The sequence below is a fragment of the Leuciscus leuciscus genome (genome assembly GCF_965113295.1).
Source record: "Leuciscus leuciscus genome assembly, chromosome: 12".
NCBI lineage: Eukaryota > Metazoa > Chordata > Actinopteri > Cypriniformes > Leuciscidae > Leuciscus > Leuciscus leuciscus.
Window position 1 is genome coordinate 7,268,616 of NC_138736.1, and position 24,420 is coordinate 7,293,035.

At 36.1% G+C, this 24,420-nt stretch overlaps 1 protein-coding gene across 1 annotated transcript; it reads right to left on the bottom strand.

Moving 5' to 3' along the window:
* Positions 1 to 693: 693 nt before the first annotated feature.
* Positions 694 to 22,251, bottom strand: col9a2 (procollagen, type IX, alpha 2). The gene is made up of 32 exons (XM_082185495.1): positions 21,711 to 22,251; positions 20,330 to 20,404; positions 19,566 to 19,601; positions 18,755 to 18,817; positions 17,912 to 17,965; positions 17,597 to 17,632; positions 17,349 to 17,372; positions 15,871 to 15,924; positions 15,601 to 15,654; positions 15,214 to 15,264; positions 13,809 to 13,865; positions 13,084 to 13,137; positions 11,636 to 11,689; positions 11,431 to 11,484; positions 10,721 to 10,774; positions 10,581 to 10,634; positions 10,421 to 10,474; positions 10,278 to 10,331; positions 9,652 to 9,705; positions 9,129 to 9,173; positions 8,412 to 8,465; positions 8,269 to 8,322; positions 8,051 to 8,104; positions 7,493 to 7,564; positions 7,064 to 7,099; positions 6,890 to 6,934; positions 6,765 to 6,797; positions 5,627 to 5,773; positions 4,494 to 4,548; positions 1,812 to 2,000; positions 1,641 to 1,718; positions 694 to 1,560 (listed from the first exon to the last, which is right to left on the bottom strand). Exons 1-32 carry the CDS (start codon positions 21,780 to 21,782, stop codon positions 1,355 to 1,357), a joined length of 2,076 nt encoding a protein of 691 aa, XP_082041621.1. The 5' UTR covers positions 21,783 to 22,251; the 3' UTR covers positions 694 to 1,354.
* Between the last annotated feature and the right edge of the window lie 2,169 nt (positions 22,252 to 24,420).

Here is a 24,420-nt window from a genome sequence, read left to right on the forward strand (position 1 = left end):
TCATTGTTCCTCTCAGATGTTCACGATACAGAAGAACATTGAGTTTTACAAAAAGATCCTCTTTATTGATTGGGGAAAATCTGAACAACCAGAAAAAAAAAGAACAATAAATAGTTGTTAATGAAGATAATCAGTTCTTCTCGAAGTACATAACACAGTAATTTGGAAGTGGCATACAGGTTTGTAATTCAGTTTGAGCAATGTTTGGAGTTTTATCCTGAATGCTGATTAAAGTCATTAACTTTGGATCTGTTTTATATTCTAAACCCACCCTTTCCATACAAAATTAAAACACATTTACAAAGATTTACAGCATGGAATCAAGGATAAAGTTAATGGGAGCACGCCACCATCTCACGAAGAAGAACAGATCAAAGGCGATGCTTCATGGCTCAAACAGGGACATGGGCTGAATCCGAAATCGCCCCCTGAACCCTCATTCACTATTCCCTACGTTAGTCCACTAATACGGTTCACTTGAGCGAATTCGGACAGCTGTTGAACGTACGTCGGCTGTACACTCGTTATGTCAATTAAACAAACAATTAAAGTGCCAAGTCTGTGGTTTGTTATTTGTTTAATCCTGCTATCTGACCCTGTCTTGACTAGGTCTCACTTGTAAAAGAGGTTTTAACCTCAATGTGACTTTCCTAGTTAAATAAAGGTTAAAAAAAAAAAAAAAAAAAAATGTCGGTGCATTGTGGGATTGAATGAGTGCACTCAATAACGTCCACTACGTTTTGGACACTACTACAAATGGATGTCCCGTCAAATAGCACCCTATTTGAGGGTATAGGGGGCGATTTCGGATTCAGCCATGGTGTATCAACTCGAGCCGAGGAAGCGGTTTACTGAAGCATAAGGTAAATGAATCTATTAATAAAGTAGCTTTAAATACTCTTTTATTGGTTCAATTAAATGGGAATTTCCTGGCTTGTAAAAATCTTGCCATCATTTGGATCAGATGCATAAAAAATATTAGTAACAAAAACAGCACCTTTGTTTGAATGTCATTCTCACAGCTCTTCTAGTCCATGGTGCATGATGATGATGATGATGTCATCGGTGATGTCACTGGCAATGTTCTCACCTCGCTCTGTACTGTGAGGTGGGACAGAGCAGCATTGGCTAACATTGCCACCTTAAAACTTCCTTTCCGTAGATGTCATCTCGTACATATGCTATCCTAACACATACAAAAATAATTCACAATGTCAGGCAACGGCTGTTCCCTCCCCCTCACAATGTGTCCAATGAAGAGAAGGCCTGTGTGCTCCTCTTTCCATGCTTCTCTCCCCTTTCTTTCTAACTCTCTCTCTTCCAGATGTTCTTATGCCCCAGTAGAGGGCTTGATTTAAGTGGATGGGCCCTTCACTGTTCCCGCCTCTTGTAGTCTGGGAGAAGTGTAGGCTGATGCTGCCAAACATGCAGCTGCTTCACAAAATCCAGGAAGACCAGAAGGACCAGCTTTTCCAGGGCGGCCCCCCTCACCCGCTGCACCCTGTGGTCCTCGCTCGCCTGGCCTACCATCACGTGCCACACCGTCAAGACCTGGAGGACCTAAGAAAGAGCAGGAGGGGCTGCTTAATTAACCAACACACCTTCAAGGGACTTTAAAGGTGGGCGTAGTTTGAACTTACCTGGCACTCCAGGTGGTCCCGTTTGGCCAGGATGTGGGCGTCCAAGATCTCCTCTTTCTCCCTTTGCACCCCTCTTCCCTGCAAAAACAGAAACATGAGGATGATATATAGTTATTAGGTTAACTGGCAGAATTTCATCGAGCTAGATCTACATTTAGAAGTTTTTTTAACCTTTAAGGCCAGTGTTTCCTATTTGTCCTGGGCCCCCGATGATGCCAGGAATGCCACGTCCGCCTGTCAGTCCATGAGGACCCTGAGGTCCCGGAGAACCTGGTGGTCCTGGAGGACCTGGAGGTCCCATCACGCCTGCTCCGCCAAGTACCGCTCTCTTAGCGCTCACTGCTACCGCCGCTAACTTTTCTGTCAGAGGAATAGAAGTACAATGAGTTCAGGCAGCATGTATATTTGCATTTATGAACAAGAGACACGGTAGTGGAATGAAAAAAAAGAAGAAAAGTGTAGAGCAGGGGTGTCAAACTCAATTCCTGGAGGGCCACTGTTCTGCAGAGTTTTGCTCCAACCCTAATTAAACACACCTGAACCAGCTAATCAAGGGGTGAATCCGAAATCACCCCCTAAACCCTCAATCACTATTCCCTACGTTAGTCCACTAATACTGTTCACTTGAAGGAGTGAATGAAAACGAGTGAGCGAATTCTGACAGTCGAGTGTACAAGCTGTGCAATCTGGGATACAATGAATGCACTCGATAAAGTCCACTATGGTTTCGGACACCACTACAAATGGCTGTCCCCACAAATAGTGCCCGGGGCATATTCAGGGGCATGTAATAGGGGCGGATTCAGCCAAGGTCTTCAGGGTTGCAAGAAACCTCCAGGCAGGTGTTTTTGAGCTGGTTGGAGCTATACTCTGCAGGAGTGGAGTTTGACACTTGATATACATTTCAGATGTCTCCCTAATCAAACACACCTGGTTCATCAGCTCTTTAATCATCATGACGATTTCTGTGGTCGTGACTCCTAAACGGTGGTCCTACGTCATACAGTGACGGGGTTCAAAGATGGCCGTTGTCCCGGTCTTGCGACCAAAGATAGACTGCGATAATTTTCTGACAGTGTCAGAAATGTAGCATGATCATCTCACAGTGTGTTTGCTGCTACGACCTACGTCTACTGACTAGCCAGTAAACATGCAACATGAAATGGTGTATTGATCAACTTTCCATGGCACTAAAACTTAAAACCACTTACCCAAAGCTCCATTTGCAAAACTGGCATGCCAAGTTGGCCTCTTTTCCCTAGCCATGACTGCGTCCAAATTCTCCTCTTTCGCCTCCTCCTCTTTTTTTCAGCATACATAAACGCCACAATTGCCAAAGTGCGATTCATCTTGCTCAATTTGTTTACCACTAGCGCATGCTCATGACGTTTTATTCTTCTACACTAACTTGTATTGTAGCCTACAATTCAATAGGTGTCATCATCGCACAGTCTACACGCGGCGTACCCAAGTTTATTAGATCCATGTTGTAAAGTGTGATTTGTAATGATCAAGCAGGCATAAGAGCCATAAAAAATCTGCAGTGTTGAAGGTACTCCAGAACCAGGATTGGGAAACACTGATCTAGAGCATGTTTAAAAAAAAAAAAAAACTATGAGATGGTACATGGTACAAGAGGTAAAAAAAAAAAAAAAAAAAAAAAACTTAACTTGAGTGCTGTGTTTTAAAAACAGCATATCATTCATGAGACACTGCGAAAGACGCAAGACAGCCAAAGAGCGTGATGCAAGTGCAGTGTTTAAACACATCCATCTAGAGACTTATTTTTAACAAACTGACACATTTTTCATGAGGTGCTTTAGTGAACAAACGCTGCACTGTTTTCAGACGCAGTCCAACTTTCCTGTAGAGTGCAGCTCCATTCCTGATCAAACTCACCTCCCAGTAGCTTTCTAGAAATCCTGAAGACCTTGATTAGCTTGTTCAGGTGTGTTTGATAGGGTTAGAACTAAACTCTGCAGGAAAGTGGATCTTGAGGGCCAGAGTTGAGAACCCCTGATCTAATGCATGTTTAAATAAAAAAACAAATGGAAAAGCAAATCAGTGGAATGCAAAAACGTGAAATGTAGGGCAGTGAAAGGGAAAACGTAAGATCTAAAGATGCATTTCTTTAAAGTGAACTGTGTTTTAGAACGCAGTCTCATGTGCAGCAGTCAAATCCATCTAGCCAAATTTACATCGAAAATCAATAGAGGAGTAGCACAGTGGAATGCAAAAATGTGTTCTGTGTGGAGACTCAGGCGCTCAACCCTGAAAAGTATCCCTGCAAATAGTGTTAAACCTTCGCTTAGGACACAATCACATCTCACCGGGTGCATCATTGGGTAAATATCATTAAGATAACCACCCAGAGCTGGACGTTCATCTGTTGTACCAGTTCTCAAGGTGTCACACTGACCAAATCTCCACATCTAATCTGATTCCCAATGGGGAACGAAAGAGAAATCTTTCCGCTCGCTTCACGTGAGTGTGTGGCTGTACAAGTGAAGGTATGTTTGCAATCGCAAGGCTGAGGGATTACATTGTGAAACTGTGGGTTATCGCGGGCAACTTCAGGTCATCTCTCTCTTGCAGAATAGAAGGCCAGAGAGCATAGCCTGACAATCCCAGAGAAAACAGAACTGTGTGGGAGTCAATTTGGAGCAGCGGATAAATAGTGTTTGGCAGGAAAGCTGTCCCTGAGGAGTGATGAGTTGCAGATTGATACATTCTGAAGGATGAAGAGTACTGTAGATTTAGAGCGATAGATTACAGCTGCCCTCTTTCTGACACACTGATTTCAGCCAATTTGGATTGCAGCCATTTACGGAAAGAACAATGATTGTTTCTCACCTTGAAGCATCTTGAAGACCACGTCAATGATGTGTTGATCCGTAGCATCACGACCCTGAAAAGAGAAGTCATAAAAATGATAAAAACACTTTAAGGGATAGCACACCCACAAATGAACATTTTGTCATCCTTTATTCTTATTCCAAACCTGTTTGACTTTGTGGAACACAAAAGGAGATATTTAGAAATGTCCAAGCTGCTCTTTTCCATATAATTAAAGTAAATAGTGACCACAGCTCTCTATTTTTTGGGGGAAAAGAGCAGGCTAAACCTCTCCTTTTGGATTCAGAACAACATGATGGATGGTGAGTAAATGATTTCATTTCTGGGTGAGCGTGCAATCCGACGGGAAATCATGTTCATGGATGAGCTAATGTATTAAACTTTTATTAACATTAGCAGAAAACTGTGGTGTAAGCTAGATCGATATTAGAATATCATTTTAATAAAAGCTGGATGACTTGTGTTGCTAAATGGAATGCAGGTCATTTTAAAATATGTTGTATGGTGGAGAAAATGCTGTATTACTGTTACTACAAATAAAGCTCTTTCTGATTTTGCTATGTTAGCCACTTGACAAAATAGTGTTGTCTCTGAGGCATGGTACAAACGCGGTAAATCAAGAAAACGAGGTTCAAACAATAAGACTAAACGTGTTGAGATATTAGTTTTCTGTCAATAAAGGTCTCCAAACATTGGCTCACCTGTCTAATAAAACACATCATATATTAAAGCATCTTTGGTGTTTCCATGGTTTCTACGGAAATCGAGGATAACGTGGATATGACGTCATTGACAGGCGAGTCAGCGACGCAATGGCACGGGGCCGTTTCACTGCTTAAAATTGTGGATTTCTCTGGATTTAAACGTTGGAAACATTTGGGATAATGTAAGTACACAAGTCAACAAAACATATAACATTGTTCTAGTGGATTTTTTAATCCAAAAATCGTACATACGAAGAGTTTTCATTATGCTCTGCAAGTGTTTCTACTGTAACCTGTCTGGCTAGAGCAATACTTTAGTTTTGAGGCATAAAGTGCTGTTCTCTGGTAAACATAATTGTTTGTTGGTTAATGTAGGTTGGGAAAGCTGTGATGGAAATTGTTCTTGAGGTTTTGTTGAACACTCACAGTTGTTCCTTGTATTCCTGGCATCCCTGGAACTCCTCTTTCTCCAGGCAGGCCACGTGGACCAGGTAAGCCTGCGGGACCCTGGTCTCCTGGTTTCCCGGGATCTCCGGTGGGGCCGTTGTGCCCTTGATCACCAGTCACACCTTGCTGTTGATAGAGGAGGCCGTCATTGAGAAAATAAAGAAACTAGGATGTTCACTATTGATTGTACTAGGATAATGCTTAAGTAAAATAAAGTGGTATCTTAAAGGTAAAGTGTGTCATTTCTGCACCACTAGTGATACAAAATAAGAAAGCAAAAATAATTTTGACATTTTCAAGTGGTACTTGCCTTTTTTGTGGAAAATTGGCAGATTATAAAATATAATAGTATAAATTAAGAATTGGTTAATTTGGCAAAACTTAATAAATTACAAAGCAAATATCAATTACAAAACAGATTTATTTATTTCATGCTTTACAGTCTGCCAAGATAAAATCATTAGTCTGGTGGTTTTGGGCAAAATAATAATAATAAGTCTGAGCAATATCATATTAATGATCATTTCCAAACAGGTTTCCTGAACATGTCCCATAAACCATGGCAATTATTATTTATATACTACTATAATATTGGTTAATATTTAGAATTAGCTTTTATTTTATATTTTCAGTTTGTATTTTAATTCTAGTTTGATTATGAAATTAACATTTTCATTCGTTTGTGGGGTTTTTTGTCAACTTAATTTGCAACTTAATTTTATTTCGTCTAGTTTCCAAGACAACATTTCTAATTTAATTTGTTGTATTTTTTAAGTTGAAGTTTTCTATCTAATATTGATTTTTTTTTTTACATAATTACTGCCATAAACATGTCCGATTTACCTCCTTCCATTATAGGACAAAAGAGTAGTCCCGCCCCTAACTCCCGCCATTGGTTGGGCGGCTTGGGCCAAAAGTACACACGTCAGAATGGCTTGCGTAAAAGTACTGACAAAACTAGGGCGGCATGACATATTTCAAAATAAAGAACTGACACAATTCACCTTCAAGATAGTTTTTCATGTCCTGCCCTATTGGAAAACAAACAAATAAAGCTGAATCTACCTAAATTACGCATTTCACTTTGCATTATCTGTGTTCTTCATGCTGTCCTTACCTGTCCCTTAGGGCCAGGCTCCCCAGATTGTCCCTGTTAAATGGAGAAACGCATTTTTAAGATGAACAGAAGTCTTCTGGAACCAATCTATTAAATAAATGTATCAGACTACAAGACTTATTTACCTTCTCTCCTTTCTCCCCAGCCAATCCCTCTACACCAGGATTACCCTGTGAAAGAAGCGGGTGAGATCCATCAATGTCACCTTAGGTTGTTATCTTTTGTGATGTGGACTGTGATGTATGGTTTCTATTTCACTCCATAAATATGTGTATGTATTTTTCTGAGGGTGTACTCACAACGTCTCCCTTTGATCCCACTTTGCCTTGGAATCCCTGTAAGTAGATGCAATTGTACATCAGATATCTCTCAGTGTAAGCTCTAATGGATACAAATTTATTGTTGGTAATATCTTATTTTACCGTAAACTCTCCGAGCACACTAAATCAACCGGCTTTTACCGCCATCATTCAGTGTATAAACGGCAAGGATATTGTAGATTAAAGGACAACAAACATTAAAGTGTCCATAAGAGGATATTTCATGTTGAATTGAGGGGTATTATTTGGAAACATGGACATGAATTATCTAAGAGCATAGATGTCCTCTACTAGGAAAGTCAAACCATGAGTGAAGATTGCCCCCAAGTGGTCAGACCTCATCACTGTACCAGTTTAAATAACCTCAGTTAATTGACTCTTAATTATTGTGTTCATATGGTCACAAACCTTGTCACCCTTAGTTCCAGTTAAACCCTGACCACCTGGGACGCCCATGGGCCCTCTCTCTCCCTTACTTCCCTGCAAGTAAAACATACAAGATAAGTGAAAATGACAAAAAAAAATCCCGATATTTTTTTATTATTGTTGCAGTTTTTTTTAGGTACAAATTACTTGATACTTTTATATATAATGCATTATAAAAGTATTTGTAATGCATTAATTATGCCTTGTAATGCACCTTATAATCTCACAGTAGTTATACTTAACATAATATTTATAAAACATTATAATACTTAACATTACATATTACTTACTTATTCATTGTTACACAAATTTTTTTTATATTTTAACTTTGGCTAAAATCATTTATGAAAATATATAATGCATTACAATGTAATATGAATACTTTTATAATGTATTATATATAAAGGCCTCAAGTGAAGTGTTAGCATTTATTTGAACAAATCCTTCAAAATATTTCCAGGTTTTCAATGACCCTGGGAACCCTGATTATAGCAGAAAAATAATGAAAATAAATGTCTGATGAATGACCACGAAACTTACAGGCAGGCCAACAATACCAGAAGGCCCAACTGGTCCTCTTTCACCCCTGTCACCCTGTCGGACGAGAATCAAAAAGGTAAGAAAAGAGCGTTTCGTTCAATGTTAAATGGATGATTTATGGAAACTGACATAAATTGAATGTTTCCATAAATTTTGGAAATGTTTCATTCATTTCATAAACTGAATGAAAACCTCATTCCATGAGGATGGAAACTGACCTTTGGCCCTGGGACTCCCTCCATGCCAGCTTCACCTGGAGGACCAGGCTCTCCCTGAGAGAAAGAGAAACATAATGAGAAGCCCAAAACATTATTTTTTTTTGATTATTTGTAAACCAGTGTCCTTGAATGATATGACATACTTGAGGTCCTGGAGGGCCTTGCGTTCCCATCAAACCGCGAGGGCCCGTCTCACCCTAAACACAAAAGAGAACAAATAAATTGTTGAAAGGGTAGAATGAAGCACTAGTGGATAGTCGGTGCAGGGTAGATTACTTACAAATTGTAGTCTGTTACGGATTACAAATTTCATGATAGAAATTGTAGTTAGTAACGTAATATATCTACTATTTTAGACTACTATTTTTACTTTTGACCTAACTTGTGTATCACATAGATTTGAATTCGATTATTTTGTATTACATTGATATAAAAAAATACAAAGAGAAAGAAAATATATAACATTCTACAAAAATGAAGTGAGAGGGGTTCGTGAGTTAATGAAAAGCTAATAATTAAGTCATAAAAAAAAAAAAAATTTGATTTTATTTGTTTACCTGCATGTCAATGAAAAAAATGAAAAATGTAAAATTAGGAAAATCAATAACTTATGAATAATTGACTGAATATGTAATCATGTAATCAATCAAAAAGTTACTTTAATCTGATTTTTTTTTTTTTTAACTAATATATTTACATTAATTTTTGACATTTAATCCAGATTACATATAATCTGTTACTTCCCAGCACTGTGGATAGTATTGTATCAACTGACATCCTGAACACCAAAAACTAGTTTATAGTTCAAAAACAACAACAAAAAACGTGTAGAAATTCATCAAATAACTGCATGATCTCACCTTAACTCCCAATTCACCCTTGGCTCCAGGCATACCAGGCAAACCCTACAAAATATGAAAAATAGCATGCAGGATGAATGTAGTGACCCCTGCAGGCCTCCGTGGAGAGCTTCATGTCTGTCCTTTACTTTGTGCTGATATCAGAACAAGGCTGCAATAACTCATCCTGTTAGCGAGGGCGCCTGTATTATGGCTTGCACAGGTACGTTGTGATGTTTTGTATCATAACCAGCATGCTCCATTACCCCAAGTCACCAGAAGAATCATGTTTGATGATGATGAATAGTTAATAGGAAGAGCAATTTCAAGGTGGTTTAAGCTCCAAAATAGTGAGGGCAAGAATGTCACTCTGAGACTGTAGGCAGAAAAACTTTTACTTTTTATATCTAATGAACCTCATTTAACAAAGGGAATACAATGGACAGATGTGAGGTAGATGGGGAAAGTTTCCTTGAACCTTTAATGATGATAATTACTGCGGATATGATATGGAAAGAATAATGAAGTATGAAATTCCACTTACAGCCTCTCCCTGTCGACCAGGAGCTCCAGGTCTTCCATTTTGTCCTGAAGCACCCTTAAAAAAAGGGATAGGAAAGTGCAGCATTCATTAATTCATTATATATATATATAATTATTTATTTTTTGGTTTATTTTAGCTATATATGAAGAGTTCAGATGCAAAAGCCTCTAAGAGCCATCTAAAATGTTCTCCTAGATTGATCATTTTAATCTTGTATATTTAAGTCAAGTAATTTCACTCAAATGACAATTAATAGGTAATTTGCATTGCCATTTAAGTGAAATAATTGAACTTAAATATACGAGCTTGATAAAAATTATCATTCTAGAAGAAAATTTCCGATGGCACTTAGAGGCTTTTGCATCTGAACTCTTCATATACTATTTTATATTTTGTGTGTATATATATATATATATATATATATATATATATATATATACATACACATATATATTGCATTTATATTGGATATTATATATTGCAAAAATAACCCCTTCTGGAAGAAACAAGACTTGCTCACTCCGACTGTGCATTATGCATTATCTTTTACATATGCCATGTGTCTCCTTGAATAATGATGGCAGCTGTGAGAATTGATTTAAGAGCTTAAAAAGAGTCATCCATACCTTTATTCCTGGGATGCCAGGAGTACCATCTTTTCCATCAATTCCTGGAAGACCCTGACAGGGAACATTAATCAAAAGATTAAGAGCATAAGTTTAGCGGACCTGTTTTAAATTGCATTTAAATTGGCCATCTTTTAACTTACATTCTCTCCCTTTTTTCCCACCACTCCCTGAGGCCCTCGAATACCACGTTCTCCCTACAAGAATGAATAGATATATGGATGAAAAGTTTGATAACTTAACATGTAGAATGATAAATTAATGCCTGGATGAATAGATGTGAATAATATTACTAATACTTACAACGTCACCTTTGTCACCAGGCTCTCCAGGTGGTCCTTGGGGTCCTTCTTCACCCTGCATTGCACAGTAAGCTTATAATTTAAATGTATTTTTGTCAGTTATGAGAATGAAATGTATTCACACAAGACTTTCAGACTTACAGGGCGTCCAGGGATGCCGATCGGTCCTGAAATGCCTTTGTAACCACGTGGTCCCTGTCACAGAAGTTGTGAATCGCTTTAAAGTTTTTACAGATTGTAAAACAAAGTCTGTGGAGATTTGCTGCCCTACAAATATAACTGAAGTTGTGCAATGTTTGTTTACGTTCCACTGGGTTTTTTCAGAATATAATAAAACCCATGTATGCAAATCAAGCCGATGTACAATTCAGTGGAGGAGCTAAAATTCACAATAAGTTATATGTTCTTGCTTATTGATAATGTCTAAATTTAAAACCACCTGGCAAAATTATCATCTCATCTCACACACAAAGACTGTGTAATGAAATTAACCACATATTTGATGGACCAAAAACACCCATCCTTAGATAGTTATAGATATACTGTAGCTTTCATCTAATATTTGTATTCAATTTTATTTTATTCCAGCTTGTATGGAAGCTTGGTTCTACCACTGAATAATAAAAAAAAGGTAATTGCAACTTTTTATGTCATAATTATGATATTTTCTCACAGTTTATATCTTACAATTTTGAGAGAAAAAATTGTGGGCTTTTTTCCCCCAACAAGCTTCCATAAGCTTTAGTTTGATTAATGAAAAAATAGGCCTGTATCTCCTCAAACCAGTCAAAAATCATATTTAGTGTTGACATAAACAGATAACGAGTAATATTTCGGGAACTGTGACTCACCATCTCGCCTTTCGGCCCCACCATTCCCGGATATCCTCTCAGACCCTGAGGGCCCTAAAGTGATTGTGGTAGAGAAAAGCAGACATTTTATTTCACAGGTGATCTTAGGACCTTCATAAAATGTACTGCTAAAATGACTTGCAATGATGTAACAGCAACATAGGCTTAAATTATAAAATAACCCGAACAGAAATAAATACATTACTGGAGGGCCTGGTATTCCCTGTTCACCAGAGATGCCGAAATCACCCTTTGTACCCTAAGGATGGAGAATACAAGGATGAAACACATATTTACATTTGAAAGAAAAAAATGGCCTTTTATTTGGGGATATTGTGTGGCTTGTCGCTTTGAAGTTATTTGTTTAAATATATGACTAATTTTCAGATATGTGTGTCCTGAACTTGATAGGAAATTCTCATTCCAGAAGCCATTTCACTTTAATATACGTCACAATAGGGAAGAAAAGACTGTCACAACTTTCATTTCATGCCGACTTTAAATTCAACACTTTCCAAAGACAGTCGTGCTCTGAATTACGGGCAAATCCGCTCTGTCCCTGTAGTCCATTCTAACGTCCTTGTGGGGCTCATTAAGTCTGATTAATTCACAGGCAAGTATCTTCTCAGTACCTGCCGGCCCCCTATTTCCTTTCATCTGGGTCAATGTGTTCTGTCTGCGAGTCACACCCAGATTAGAGGCAGTTATACGCCTTGAGGGGCTTCATTAGCTCATAATCCTGCTCTGCATGCTGGATGATGTGTTTGGGGGGAGAGACTGGGGCCCTTCAAAGCATGATCTGGATGCGTAATAAGAAACATTGTTTATTTTACTCTATCAACCTATCAGTATTTTTTGTTGTTCTACATTGTGTGATATGAGGTTTATGAAGTTTAAAGTTGGAAGGGGCTGTGTCCCATTTGTCTTTTTTATGAATCAGGAGGGTGCTCACATGCGCCCCTTTGTGGTTGCAAAGTGTACACACCATTTGACCTCCCTGTGAGCCTATTACTGAAGACAGGTCAGGTCACCAACATCACCAAACTTTAAATAACTTTTTCAAAATAACTGCAATTTTTTATTATATAAATATGTTAAAATATTTTATTATTACCATTATTATTATTGTTGTTAATAATAATCATAATAATCATAATTTATTTACATTTTAAATGATAAAAAATATTTTATTTTATTTATTTTATTTGAAAGATATATATTTATATACATATATTTTGTTGTTGTTAATAATAATACTATTTGTAAAATTAAAAATTCTTAAAATATTTAAATGAATAAATTGTATCTGTATAATTAATAATAATACATTTTTATATTTAAAATAAATAAAATAAAAATAAAATAATTTATATAATATTTCCCAAACATTTTTTTTATTATTTTTGTTGTTCATAAGATGATTTAAAATTATAAAAATATATTTAAATATTTAAATACTTAAATTATATATATATATATATATATAATGACTAATACTATATATAATGAAATAGTTTAATTATTAAATATATAAATATTAAAACAAGTAACTGATTATATTACTATATATTAAAAATATTATTATTATTATTATTATTAATAATATTAATATTATAACAAGGAGTCAGCTTATCATCAGAAGGAAAAACATACCAGTTTTCCAATGCTTCCTGGATCTCCCAGTACACCAACTCGACCTTTATGTCCCTGTGAAGAAAATAATTTCAGGATCAGCCATACCACTTTGTAAAATATCTTAGTAAACTAATAGTTCCAGTCCCAGATGCTGATGGGTCAATACATCATTCCATGCACAAGTTTAGTAAAGCTATGATGCAAAACACCTTTGCAGTCCTAGCAGAAGGATGGCACTTAGTTCATTTCCTTATGTAGTACATAACATTTTAATCTGAATTAGTTTTAGTTTTGCTAAATATAAAAGCAATAAAGCACTCAAGGCTGTGCTATTTTGTGAATATAGTCATGGGGGTTGCAGCTTGACCCTTGCAATGCCTTTAAAGGGATATTTCACCCAAAATAGACATTTCTGATGCATTTACCTGAATTTATTTCTTCTGCTGAACACAAAAGATATTTTGAAGAATGTCGGTAACCAAACAGTTAATGGGCCCCATTGACTTCTACAGTATTTTTTATTTTATTTTTTACAGTTCTATGGACGTCACTGGGGCCCTTCAACTGTTCAAAATATCTTCTTTTGTGTTTAGCAGAAGAAAGAAATTCATATAGGTTTGGAGCAACTTCAGGGTGAGTAAATGATGACAGAATTTTCATTTTTGGGTGAACTATGCACTTTAGTCATGTATTTATTCCCAAAATAGAAATCTTAGAAAAATGTAAAATTCAAACTTACTAACCTTCACTCCATGTAGGCCCTGAGGACCCTTCGGCCCAGGTGGACAGTTGGTTGGACACTAGAACACACAGTGGCAACATTGGATTAAAAAAGGACAACACTAAATCACTCAGGCTAAACAATCACTGTCAGATCTGTTTAACTCAAGCCATCACAGCTGAGTGAAAAAGGGCAGCAAGGGCTCGGAGATTTTTTCTAGATCTCAGATCACCAGCCCTCTAATTGCAGTAAATGGATGATAAGGATTGATCCAGACAGTACAGGGCACCAGCTGGGCTCTAGGCCGGAGGAGAAGCAGTCAACCAGTCTGCCACGTGATCCCACAAGCCCCAGTGCTCCTGGCAGGCTGGCTGCAGATCACAGCCCTGGGACTCACTGGGATTCTGGATCCAGATAGGTGCTAATGGGCAGAAGCCTTTGATGACACCCATTTAATGAAGCTCATTAGGAAAATCTATGAACACTGAGATCAATGAGGGGTGTGAAACGTATAACAGGGCAAACTCTGAGAGAAACTAAATACAGAGCAGGGTAGATTCAAAAATAAGAAAGCCAAAAAGAAATTTCAAATAAGAGCAGTTTGGAAGACTTAGGACTGAATTGTGAAGGATTATATACAGCACTTATTGATCTTTCAATGTAAGACATGATGACAGAATTGTGAAAAGAGTTTCAAATTGTTGTTTATAGATTTCAAACAAATATATACGTAAAAAAGCTTTACTTTTACACTGTACCATAAATCTAGGGAAGGGTTTAACAAGCTTTTTTAACCAAGGACCTCCAAATAAAGCACTGCGAATGACAACAAATGAAATCAATCAACTCTGCAACCACATTCTCAACAAACTTATTATATTTTTTGTAATTTTTAGTTTATGCATAAAATGCTTTAAGTTTTTTGTCTAATTTTCCAGAAACAAAAATCTATAAATATTAAAAAGAATATATAAAAATATTATCATCCTATCATCTTCATAAATACTGTAAATTTATCTTTAATTAATTTGACTATTTAAAGGCTTTTAGATATTTTTACTAGAAAACAAGTCAAGAAGATTTTGAGGATTTTTAGACATTTTTACTGGAAAAACAAGTCAAAAAGACTAAATAAAATGCATTAAGAAGTTTTTTGTCACGGTACAGCCAATTTTTTATATATCGTACAGTATCATTGTTTCTTTTTGTGATTATATGATTGCCTGTTTTTTTAATCCCTTATAAACTTGAACCTCCATTTTTTCAAATACTTTTTTGCATTGAGTCGACTGGTTTTGTTTGAGGCTTAAAGCTCTTTAATTACTGTGGGTTTTTTTTTTATGTCTATGGAAATAATGAATGAAATTATACTTTGGAATTCAGACTGAAAAGTTGTGGCACATCATGGTTTGCAGACACAACCTTACCTGAAAGTCAGCGCTGCCTTCCTCTAAACCCAAAAACTTTCCTGGCGGACCCTGAAAATGACAATGACATAAATAAATTGAGAAAGAGGATATAAATGCAGGTGGCTTGAAAGAAATAAATATGTTTGGAGAGTTTATTTATCATGGAGTGAAAAGGTTCTGAAGCAGATCCCAAATGGATGCCTTCAAGAAATGAAATGAAATAGAGTAGAAAATGAAATATAACGTACGCCCAGAAATGCAGTGTGAGACGAGATGTCATTTTACACTGTTCTGACACTGATTTATTATCAGCCCTACAGCTTTATACACAGAATTAGATTCTGTGGTTTCACTTGAGAAGACTACATTTCAAAGTGAAGTAAATGAAAAATTACTGTGACTTACAGGCTTGCCTGAAGGTCCGGGTAATCCTGGAGGTCCAGGACTTCCCAAGACACCCTGTGATGAGAGATGTGAGTGCAAGCAGGCATCAGTTCAGTGATCCATTTAATTAAATGGGTTTACCGAGTGATGTTTTACCACTAAAACTATTTATGCTACAACGAAAACAGTTGTCTTAGCTAGTAGCAAAGGTTAAGTATGAACAGCATTCTTAACCAGGAAAGATTTGTGTACTATCATGTTATTAGGAAGATGTATTCCAATGAGACCCACCTTTGGTCCAATAGGTCCAATTTGTCCAGGAAGTCCAATGGGGCCTGGTGCTCCCTGTAATGAGATTATGAACAGTGAAATTAGACACTTGTTTATTATTCTAATACATAATAAGCGTGTGCTGTCGAATCTAAGAACAGAAGAAACCTCTGTGGGCTGAGATCCCTTAAGGTTTTGTAGGGTTTGCACTGCAAAAAGCCTTTGGAGCATGCAAAATAGTTTTCAACCAAACAGTAAAAGTGCACAAATCATTCTCACTGAAATTGGATGTGAGACAATGTTGCAAAAACAAATCACTTTGTACATCTGGTTAAAAGTCAAAGCTCCTGTATAATTGGCATATGCATATTCATAGGGCATGATTCATTGGTGCATGTTATTCTAGTAGCCTAAAAAATGTTTTTGTAATCTTCTCATTCATGGCGATTCTATGGAAGCTTGTTTCCGCCACTGAATAATAAATAAATAATAATAATTGCGACTTTTTATCTCACAATTGCGAGTTTACATCTCGCAATTCTGACTTTATTTCTCAGAATTGCGAGATATAAAGTCAGAATTGCGTGAAATAAAGTCGCAATTGCGGCGTGTTATAAAGTCAGAATTGCGAGATATAAACTCGCAATTGTGAGATAAAAAGTCAGAATTCGGACTTTTTTTCTCGCAATTGTGACTTTATATCACGCAATTCTGACTTTATAACACGCAATTGCGACTTTATATCTTGCAATTCTGACTTTATATCTCCCAATTGCGACTTTATTTCTCAGAATTGCGACTTTATATCTCGCAATTGCGACTTTATTTCTCAGAATTGTGACTTTATATCCCGCAATTGCGACTTTATATCTCGCAATTGAGACTTTATTTCTCAGAATTGCGACTTTATATCTCGCAATTGAGACTTTATTTCTCAGAATTGCGACTTTATATCTCGCAATTGCGACTTTATTTCTCAGAATTGCGAATTTATTTCTCACAATTCTGACTTGATATCTCGCAATTCTGAGAAAAAAAGTCAGAATTGTGAGATAAAAAGTCGCAGTTATTATTATTTATTTATTATTCAGTGGCGGAAACAAGCTTCCATTCGATTCTTTTGGCTGACATCACAAATACTTTGGTTTCAACCCCTCCAACTTCCAACTTCCCACGCTACATTTTATTCACTATGGCCTGGTTCCACAGATAGGATTTAGATTAAGCCAGGATTAGGCCTTAATTTAATTAGGACATTATTATAGCTTTAATAAATGTTCCATAGAAAAAAAAAGAAGAAAAAAAAAACATTACTGGTGTGCATCTTGATATTTTAAGATATGTCAGTGCAAGTTGCTTTCAGTCAAAACAGCTCAAACATGTAATTTAGTCTGGGACTAGTCTTTTAAACCTTGTTTGTGAAACCGTGGGATTGACCCAGTTTCACTTGAAATAATAAGGATAGGGAAGTAAAATGGCTTATTAATTGGCTTACTTACAGCAAGTCCAGGCAGTCCGGGTCCCTGAGGGTAAAAAGAAACAAAAAATGATTAGCAACAGAGCTTGACTGTAGTCCATTAGCACTGGAATACAGCACATTGCGTCTGTAGAAACACTCAAACATCAGGTCGGAAATGTTACTGTTTTGAGTACAGTGTCACCTGTTGAATAGTTTGAGAAACTGCAAGTGGTGGATACGCAGCATTATTCTTGTTCAACAAATTCCTTACATATGTTTTATACTTACAGGTCGCCCTGTTGGTCCAACCGGCCCTGGCTGACCCTGTGAAAATCAATAAAACATCATGTGGAATTAGACGTGTTCCATTCTTCATACACTTTTAGACTAACAACGACTGAAAAGATTATATGTTATTTATAATACCCTCAGTATGCATACATGACATTCATTATTCATGATATTCTTTTCAGTCGTTGTCCTCTATTATCACCTTTTCGACATTTAAAGATATGTTGTGTGTTGGTTGGCCAGCTGATTGCCCACTAGAATAGAGTAGATTGTGTGTATGCTATGAAGAAAAATAAAATATAAATTCCTCACCTTTGGTCCAGGATTACCACGAGGACCCCTCTCACCCTTAGCACCAATCAAACCCTGGAGAGATAACAGAGGAAAACAAGCCTTCAGAATAATAATCAGCCAGTAATTATTTAGAATCATGTAGAGTCATGTAAACACCTCTAAGATGATTCAAAGTGTTAAGCAGGTGATTTAGTTGGGGACATTTAATATTCAGCAATATGCACTGACACTAGCAGATGAGAACTAAACTGAGCTGGATGATGACATCACTGCTTTATAGCTAAATTAAACTTATTAATTTATGAACTTTACATAGCTCTTTTTTTTAGAGCTGCTTTACAGCAGAATTATGTTTGCATCGATTATTATTTTCCATCGCTGTAAAGATGCTTTGAAACAATCTGTATTGTATAAAGAGCTATAAATAATGGTGATGACTTGATTCATAAACAGAACAATCTAATTTGTGAAGATCCATGTACAGTATATATTCTCATTGATAATACTTTTGTACATAGACATCTTACTATAAACAATCCAGTGAGGGGAAAATCAGGGACTGGCATTCCAGAACAGATTAAGTGGTAAATCCAATAAGGAATGTTTGCTTCTTAGCATGTGACTGAGAAAGTCTTGCTCATTAGGACCAACATCTCTTTTCTCAGTCTCATGCCAACCTTTCAGAGTGTAGGTGTGAATAACCTTCACCAGAACATGATTGCAAATGCCATTATTCATTATGGATCAAATATGTTGATTGAAAACAAGATTTAGCTCCAAACTACAAACTTAACAGCCTTTTTTTTGTGTGGCTGAGCTACAGTATAAATATGTAATTCCTGAATTGTAGGTGTCACTCACATCAATGCCATCCTCCCCTGGAGATCCATCAGGACCAGGTTCACCTGCCTCTCCCTTCTGACCCTGTAAAGTGATTCACACATGAAAATGTTAAAATACTATCAAACACTCAGTTCTTTGACTTTAGTGCAAAATAAATGCTTTTTTTTTTTAGATAAATTGGTTACACTTTATTTTAATGTGTCTCTGTTACACTGTAATTATACATTTAAGTACAGAGTAATATTAAATAACTACATGTCCTTACTATAGGGTTAGGATTAGGGTTTGGTTTGGTTTAGGGTTAGTTGCATGTACTTATGCAAAATTCATAGTTATTACTATAGTAAATACATGTAACATATTTAACAATGACACTGTAAAAAAAAGGTTTTACCAATTAATTATATATAAAATATTGTTCATATACACTACCGTTCAAAAGTTTGGGATCAGTAAGATTTTTCATTAAAAATAATATTTTAAAAATTATTATTTTATTGAGCAAATATGCATCAAGTTAATCAAAAATGACTTTTACTTTGTTCTATTTCAAATGCTGTTCTTTTGAACTTTCTGTTCATCAAAGAATCATGAAAAAAAATTTATAATAAATGTTTCTTGAGCATCAAATCATCATATTAGAATGATTTCTGAAGGATCATGTGTCACTGAAAACTGGAGTAGTGATGCTGAAAATTCAGATTTGCATCACAGGAATAAACTACATTTTAATATATATTAAAATATAAAACAGGCTTTTATTTTACCTTTAAATGATTATGTAAATATATCAAATGGACATTTATGATCAACTGTGATAGTCACTTACTATTTGTCCGGGAGGTCCAGGAGGACCCTTCTCACCCTGTAAAAGGGAAATGCAATATTAGCAAAGATGGACTGGGAAACTGTGACAATATAAAGTATGGGACACTACAATATTTCAACTTACTAAACATAACTTAATCTGAAATATTCAACCTCAATTCTCACAGCTAACAAAAATTGCATGTTAGCATAGGCCTATAAAAAATGTCAATGAAATGTATTTAAAAAAAAAATAATTAAACCAATGAATGTATGTGAAACTCCTCCTCCATCCTGACTAAGGTCAGATTTACAGTATTTTGGGAGTCAGAGTTCTGTATATTTCCCTATATGCATATATCACTATTTATGACTATAAAGTCTAAATATCCTACAGTATTTGTAGAAGCTCATGGGAGAACACTGAGATCCTGTTTCTGTTTTTTCTATGCTATGTATCAGTCGGGCTCGTTGTATATCCTGCTGAATGTCTTTATACTGAACCCCGTCTAGGCCACAACCGTATCAAATAACCAACATCTACTAGCTCTCTCTCTCTCTCTCTCTCTCTCTCTCTCTCTCTCTCTCTCTCTCTCTCTCTCTCTCTCAATATGGGAAAGAGGCAATCCTCCAACAGAACCCTTTTGTGTGATTATTTTTATTTTGTGCGCCCTCTATCGGCAAGATTTTGGTAGTGCAGAACACGGGGCCAATGAAACAAGGTGCACAATGACTGTCTTTGTACCAGCTCGACCTGTGGTGCAGCCAAGCGGCTCCAATACTCACATCAATGCCGTCGGCACCGGGCGTTCCAGCGGGACCAGGGGGACCAGCAGGGCCCTGGGGTCCAGGTGGGCCGGTCTAAAATTAAACACAAAGTTTCAATTTCATCAACACTGAAGCCTTTACATTGATGTGCACTGATAGTCGCTTTAAATATAAACAGGGTTCTATATTTAACTTCCACAAACCTAGCAACTTATTATAAAATGTTGTGTTGATAATTAAAAAACGAAACCCCTAATTAGTCGAATCTCTCTTGTATGCAAGCCTTATTTTGGATCATAAACAAACAAATAAAGCCTATATTGTTCTGTAATTGTGACCTCAGACAAGCATTATTTATATGCTTTTACAAGCTATAGGCCTATAATATAATATTTTTTCAGTTTTCAAATGTTTTAGCAATTTTGTTAAGTGCTTTTGTCACTTTTATTAGTTTAATAGTTCTATTAATCTTTAATTTATTACGTTTTTCAAGTGTATGTTTACAGCTTATTTTATTCCAGCTTTAGTCCAGCTTACTGAAAATGACTTTTAGTTTTAGTTAACACTGCCTCAGACGCGTCTACTTGCTTAAATTTGATAGACAGAACAAGGTTTGTGATGAAAACCAAATTAAAGGCCTTGGCTAGATGATCAGGGCATCCGGGGTGGGAAAAGAGAGGCTGGGAATGTTTACTCAGACCCTCCCCCATTCAGCATCAAAGATAGATCTGTTTTTCAATGCATGAGTTTATAAGATGGTGGACAAAATAAGTACACATTCATTGGGTCCATTGCATTTTATGCATATGAGCTTCATGCATGCATTTTTCTCTGAGGTGGTTCATCTAAATGTAACAAGTATGTGTTATTCTGCTGAAAGCAGTTTCAGGCTCTGTCTGTTTGAATAGCAGCTTCAGTGTATTTTCAATGGGCTCTTTGTAATCTCTCCGTTTCTACCTTCTCCTCTCTCTGTTTATCCATCTGATGTTTACTTTCTGCTTCATATTTTATTCAGCAGGCCTCCATTTACTCATTTCAGTTACTAAAACTGAATTGTTTAAGCTTTCAGAATCAAAAGATAACACATTGCTCAATACCAGGCCTGCATGCTGTATAAAGACACTTAGGTAAACTTTTAGAAGATTACACCAAAAAAAACCAACAACTCAAAAGTCTAAAATCTTGCAACTTTGAGGATCAAAAGTTTCCTGTAAACAGGTCACCTACCAAACTAGTCAACTATTGTATGCATTTGATCTAAAATGAATAAATATCCAGTCCCATCCACAGTAAATCATATCTCAATCCTTAAGATGTTCTCCGATATATGATCTCATACTTGACAGCAAAACCAAAATCATCCAGCATCAAGAAAAAGTATAAGCGCAGCCAAACTCACCACTTGCGATAAGGCCAAGCAGAGCGCCTGCAATAGGACCAAGCTTCTGAAGATCATGAAGGATCTAGCCATGGTGAAGATTCACTATCGTCCCAACGGTTCCTCTAAACCTTGCCACCCTCTCTCCTGGCTTCTCAGCCCAGGATGGTGGATCCAGGGAAAAGAAAGGTGTGTGTAAGTGTGTATGTGAGTGTGTGCGCTGCCCAGGACAGGGAAGAAAAACACAGTGGCAGGGACCTGAGGGGAGGATTGAGAGAGAGGTGTAACCCAGCCCTACAGCCAGCCCCTGAGAACTCAGGGAGCTCAGAGAACCCAGAGAACACACTGAGGACCGGACAGACCTGAGAAGCCATCGCCCGCGCAGGAGGCGGAGACTTCTGATGATTGAACATACAGAGCTCTAGAGAGCTAACTTTCTCACGCCCCCCCCATTACTGAATACCTCAATACTGTAGATTGTTGAATATGTACGCTGGACATCATTGATGTTGATTTAGTGGACGGTCTGTGGAGCTTCTGGACGCAGGAATTTTTGTTTTTGAGGCATAATACACAAGACACTCATGTCTGGATTATAGGAGGCTTGGAATGTATGTAACCCCAAAATATACAACACCAGTAACTTTTCTTGGGCATTTTTGTATTGACATCCAGCTAAATGGCCTCAAGATGATTTTTAAAGGATGTGTGAAGCAGGTCTCCTAAAGTTCACACTGGTGTAGAGGCCTCCATTAACCGTATAGTTCATCAACTACGGACATGTTCCACAAAGTCTAAAGTGACCAGAAAGTGTCCAAAAACAGGGTCTCAGGGTGCAGTACAGCCAAAAGTTTGGACACATTACTATTTTTAATGTTTTTGAAAGAAGTTTGTTCTACTCATCAAGCCTGCATTTATTTGATCAAAAATACAGAATTTTTTTTTTTTATAATATTGTGATATATTATTCAATTTAAAATAATTGGTTTTCAATTTATTATACTTTAAATTATCATTTATTTCTGTGATGCAAAGCTGAATTTTCAGGATCATTACTCCAGTCTTCAGTGTCACATGTGACATCCAGTCTATCACATGATCCTTTAGAAATCATTCTAATATTCTGATTTATTATGAGTGTTGGAAACAGTTATGCTGCCTAATATATTTGATGATTAACTGCATTTATTCAAAATAAAAAAAATATTTTCTAATAATATAAATCTTCTTTACTATCATTTTTTTTCAATTTAACACATCCTTGCTGAATAAAAGTATTGATTTATTTCAAAAAAAGAAAGAAAAAAAAAAACACTGACCCCCAAATTACTCTGACCAGTAGTGTATATTGTTGTTACAAAAGATTTCTATTTTTAAAACATTTGCTTCTTTTTTTTTCTTTTTTTTCTTAACTTTTTATTCATCAAAGTATCCTAAAAAAGTATCACAGGTTATGAAAAAATATTAAGCAGCAGAACTGTTTCCAACTTTGATAATGAAGCATCATATTAGAATGATTTCTAAAGGATCATGTGATAGACTGGAGTAATGATCCTGAAAATTCAGCTTTGCATCACAGAAATAAATGATAATTTAAAGTATAATAAATTGAAAACCAATTATTTTAAATTGTAATAATATATCACAATATTAAAATTTGTTCTGTATTTTTGATCAAATAAATAAAGGCTTGATGAGCAGAAGAAACTTCTTTCAAAAACATTAAAAATAGTAATGTGTCCAAACATTTGGCCTGTATATATGATGAAGAGTTATGTATATGAAGAGTTCAGATGCAAAAGCCTCTAAATGCCATTTGAAATTTTCTTATATGATCATTTTTATCAAGCTTGTATATTTAAGTTCAGTAATTTCACTTAAATGATAATTAATAGGTAATCTTCATTGCCATTTAAGTGAAATTATTGAATTTAAATATACGAGCTTGATAAAAATGATCATTCTATAAGAAAATTTCAGATGGCATTTAGAGGCTTTTGCATCTGAACTCTTCATATATATATATATATATATATATATATATATATATATACACTACATTTCTGAATGGGCATAAACCTTAAAGTCAAAGTTATTTATTACAGTCCAAACGCATGCATGTGACAATAGTATTATTATTAATATACTATTATATTTAGGCTATTGATGTTATAATAAAATTAAGGCAGATTCAGTTTAATTAACAAAAATGATATGAGTTGTGACAGTGGAATCAGCCATTAAATAATCAGTTTCAACAGAATCTTAACAGTAAAACAATCTTTAAACAACAAACCCTTCATGATAAAAAAAAAATATATATATATATATATATATATAGCCTTAACACCTCTCCACCGCAGGGTTATCGTTATGTGATCGCCAATTGTAATTGCCATGTGGAAACTTCCGTTGGTATGAAAAATACTCCGCATCCTGACTGCATGAGAACCCATTTCAACCTTTTGGCTAAAAATATAGGCCTACCTTTATCATAGTCGATTATTGCCTGTGTGTAGCCCATCGGTGTGGTTTAAGTGCTCACAGCTAGGCTGTAACTAAACTAATTTGATATTTCCAACTAGGTGTTTAAAACCAATACAAAACCACTGCAAGAGAAATCACATATTTGTATAATTGTAGTTTTGACTCAAAACCTTATAGTTACAAAGATACAGTGCTTAAAACATCTTGCCTGTGTGACAGCGAACATGAATGGATGTTGATCAAT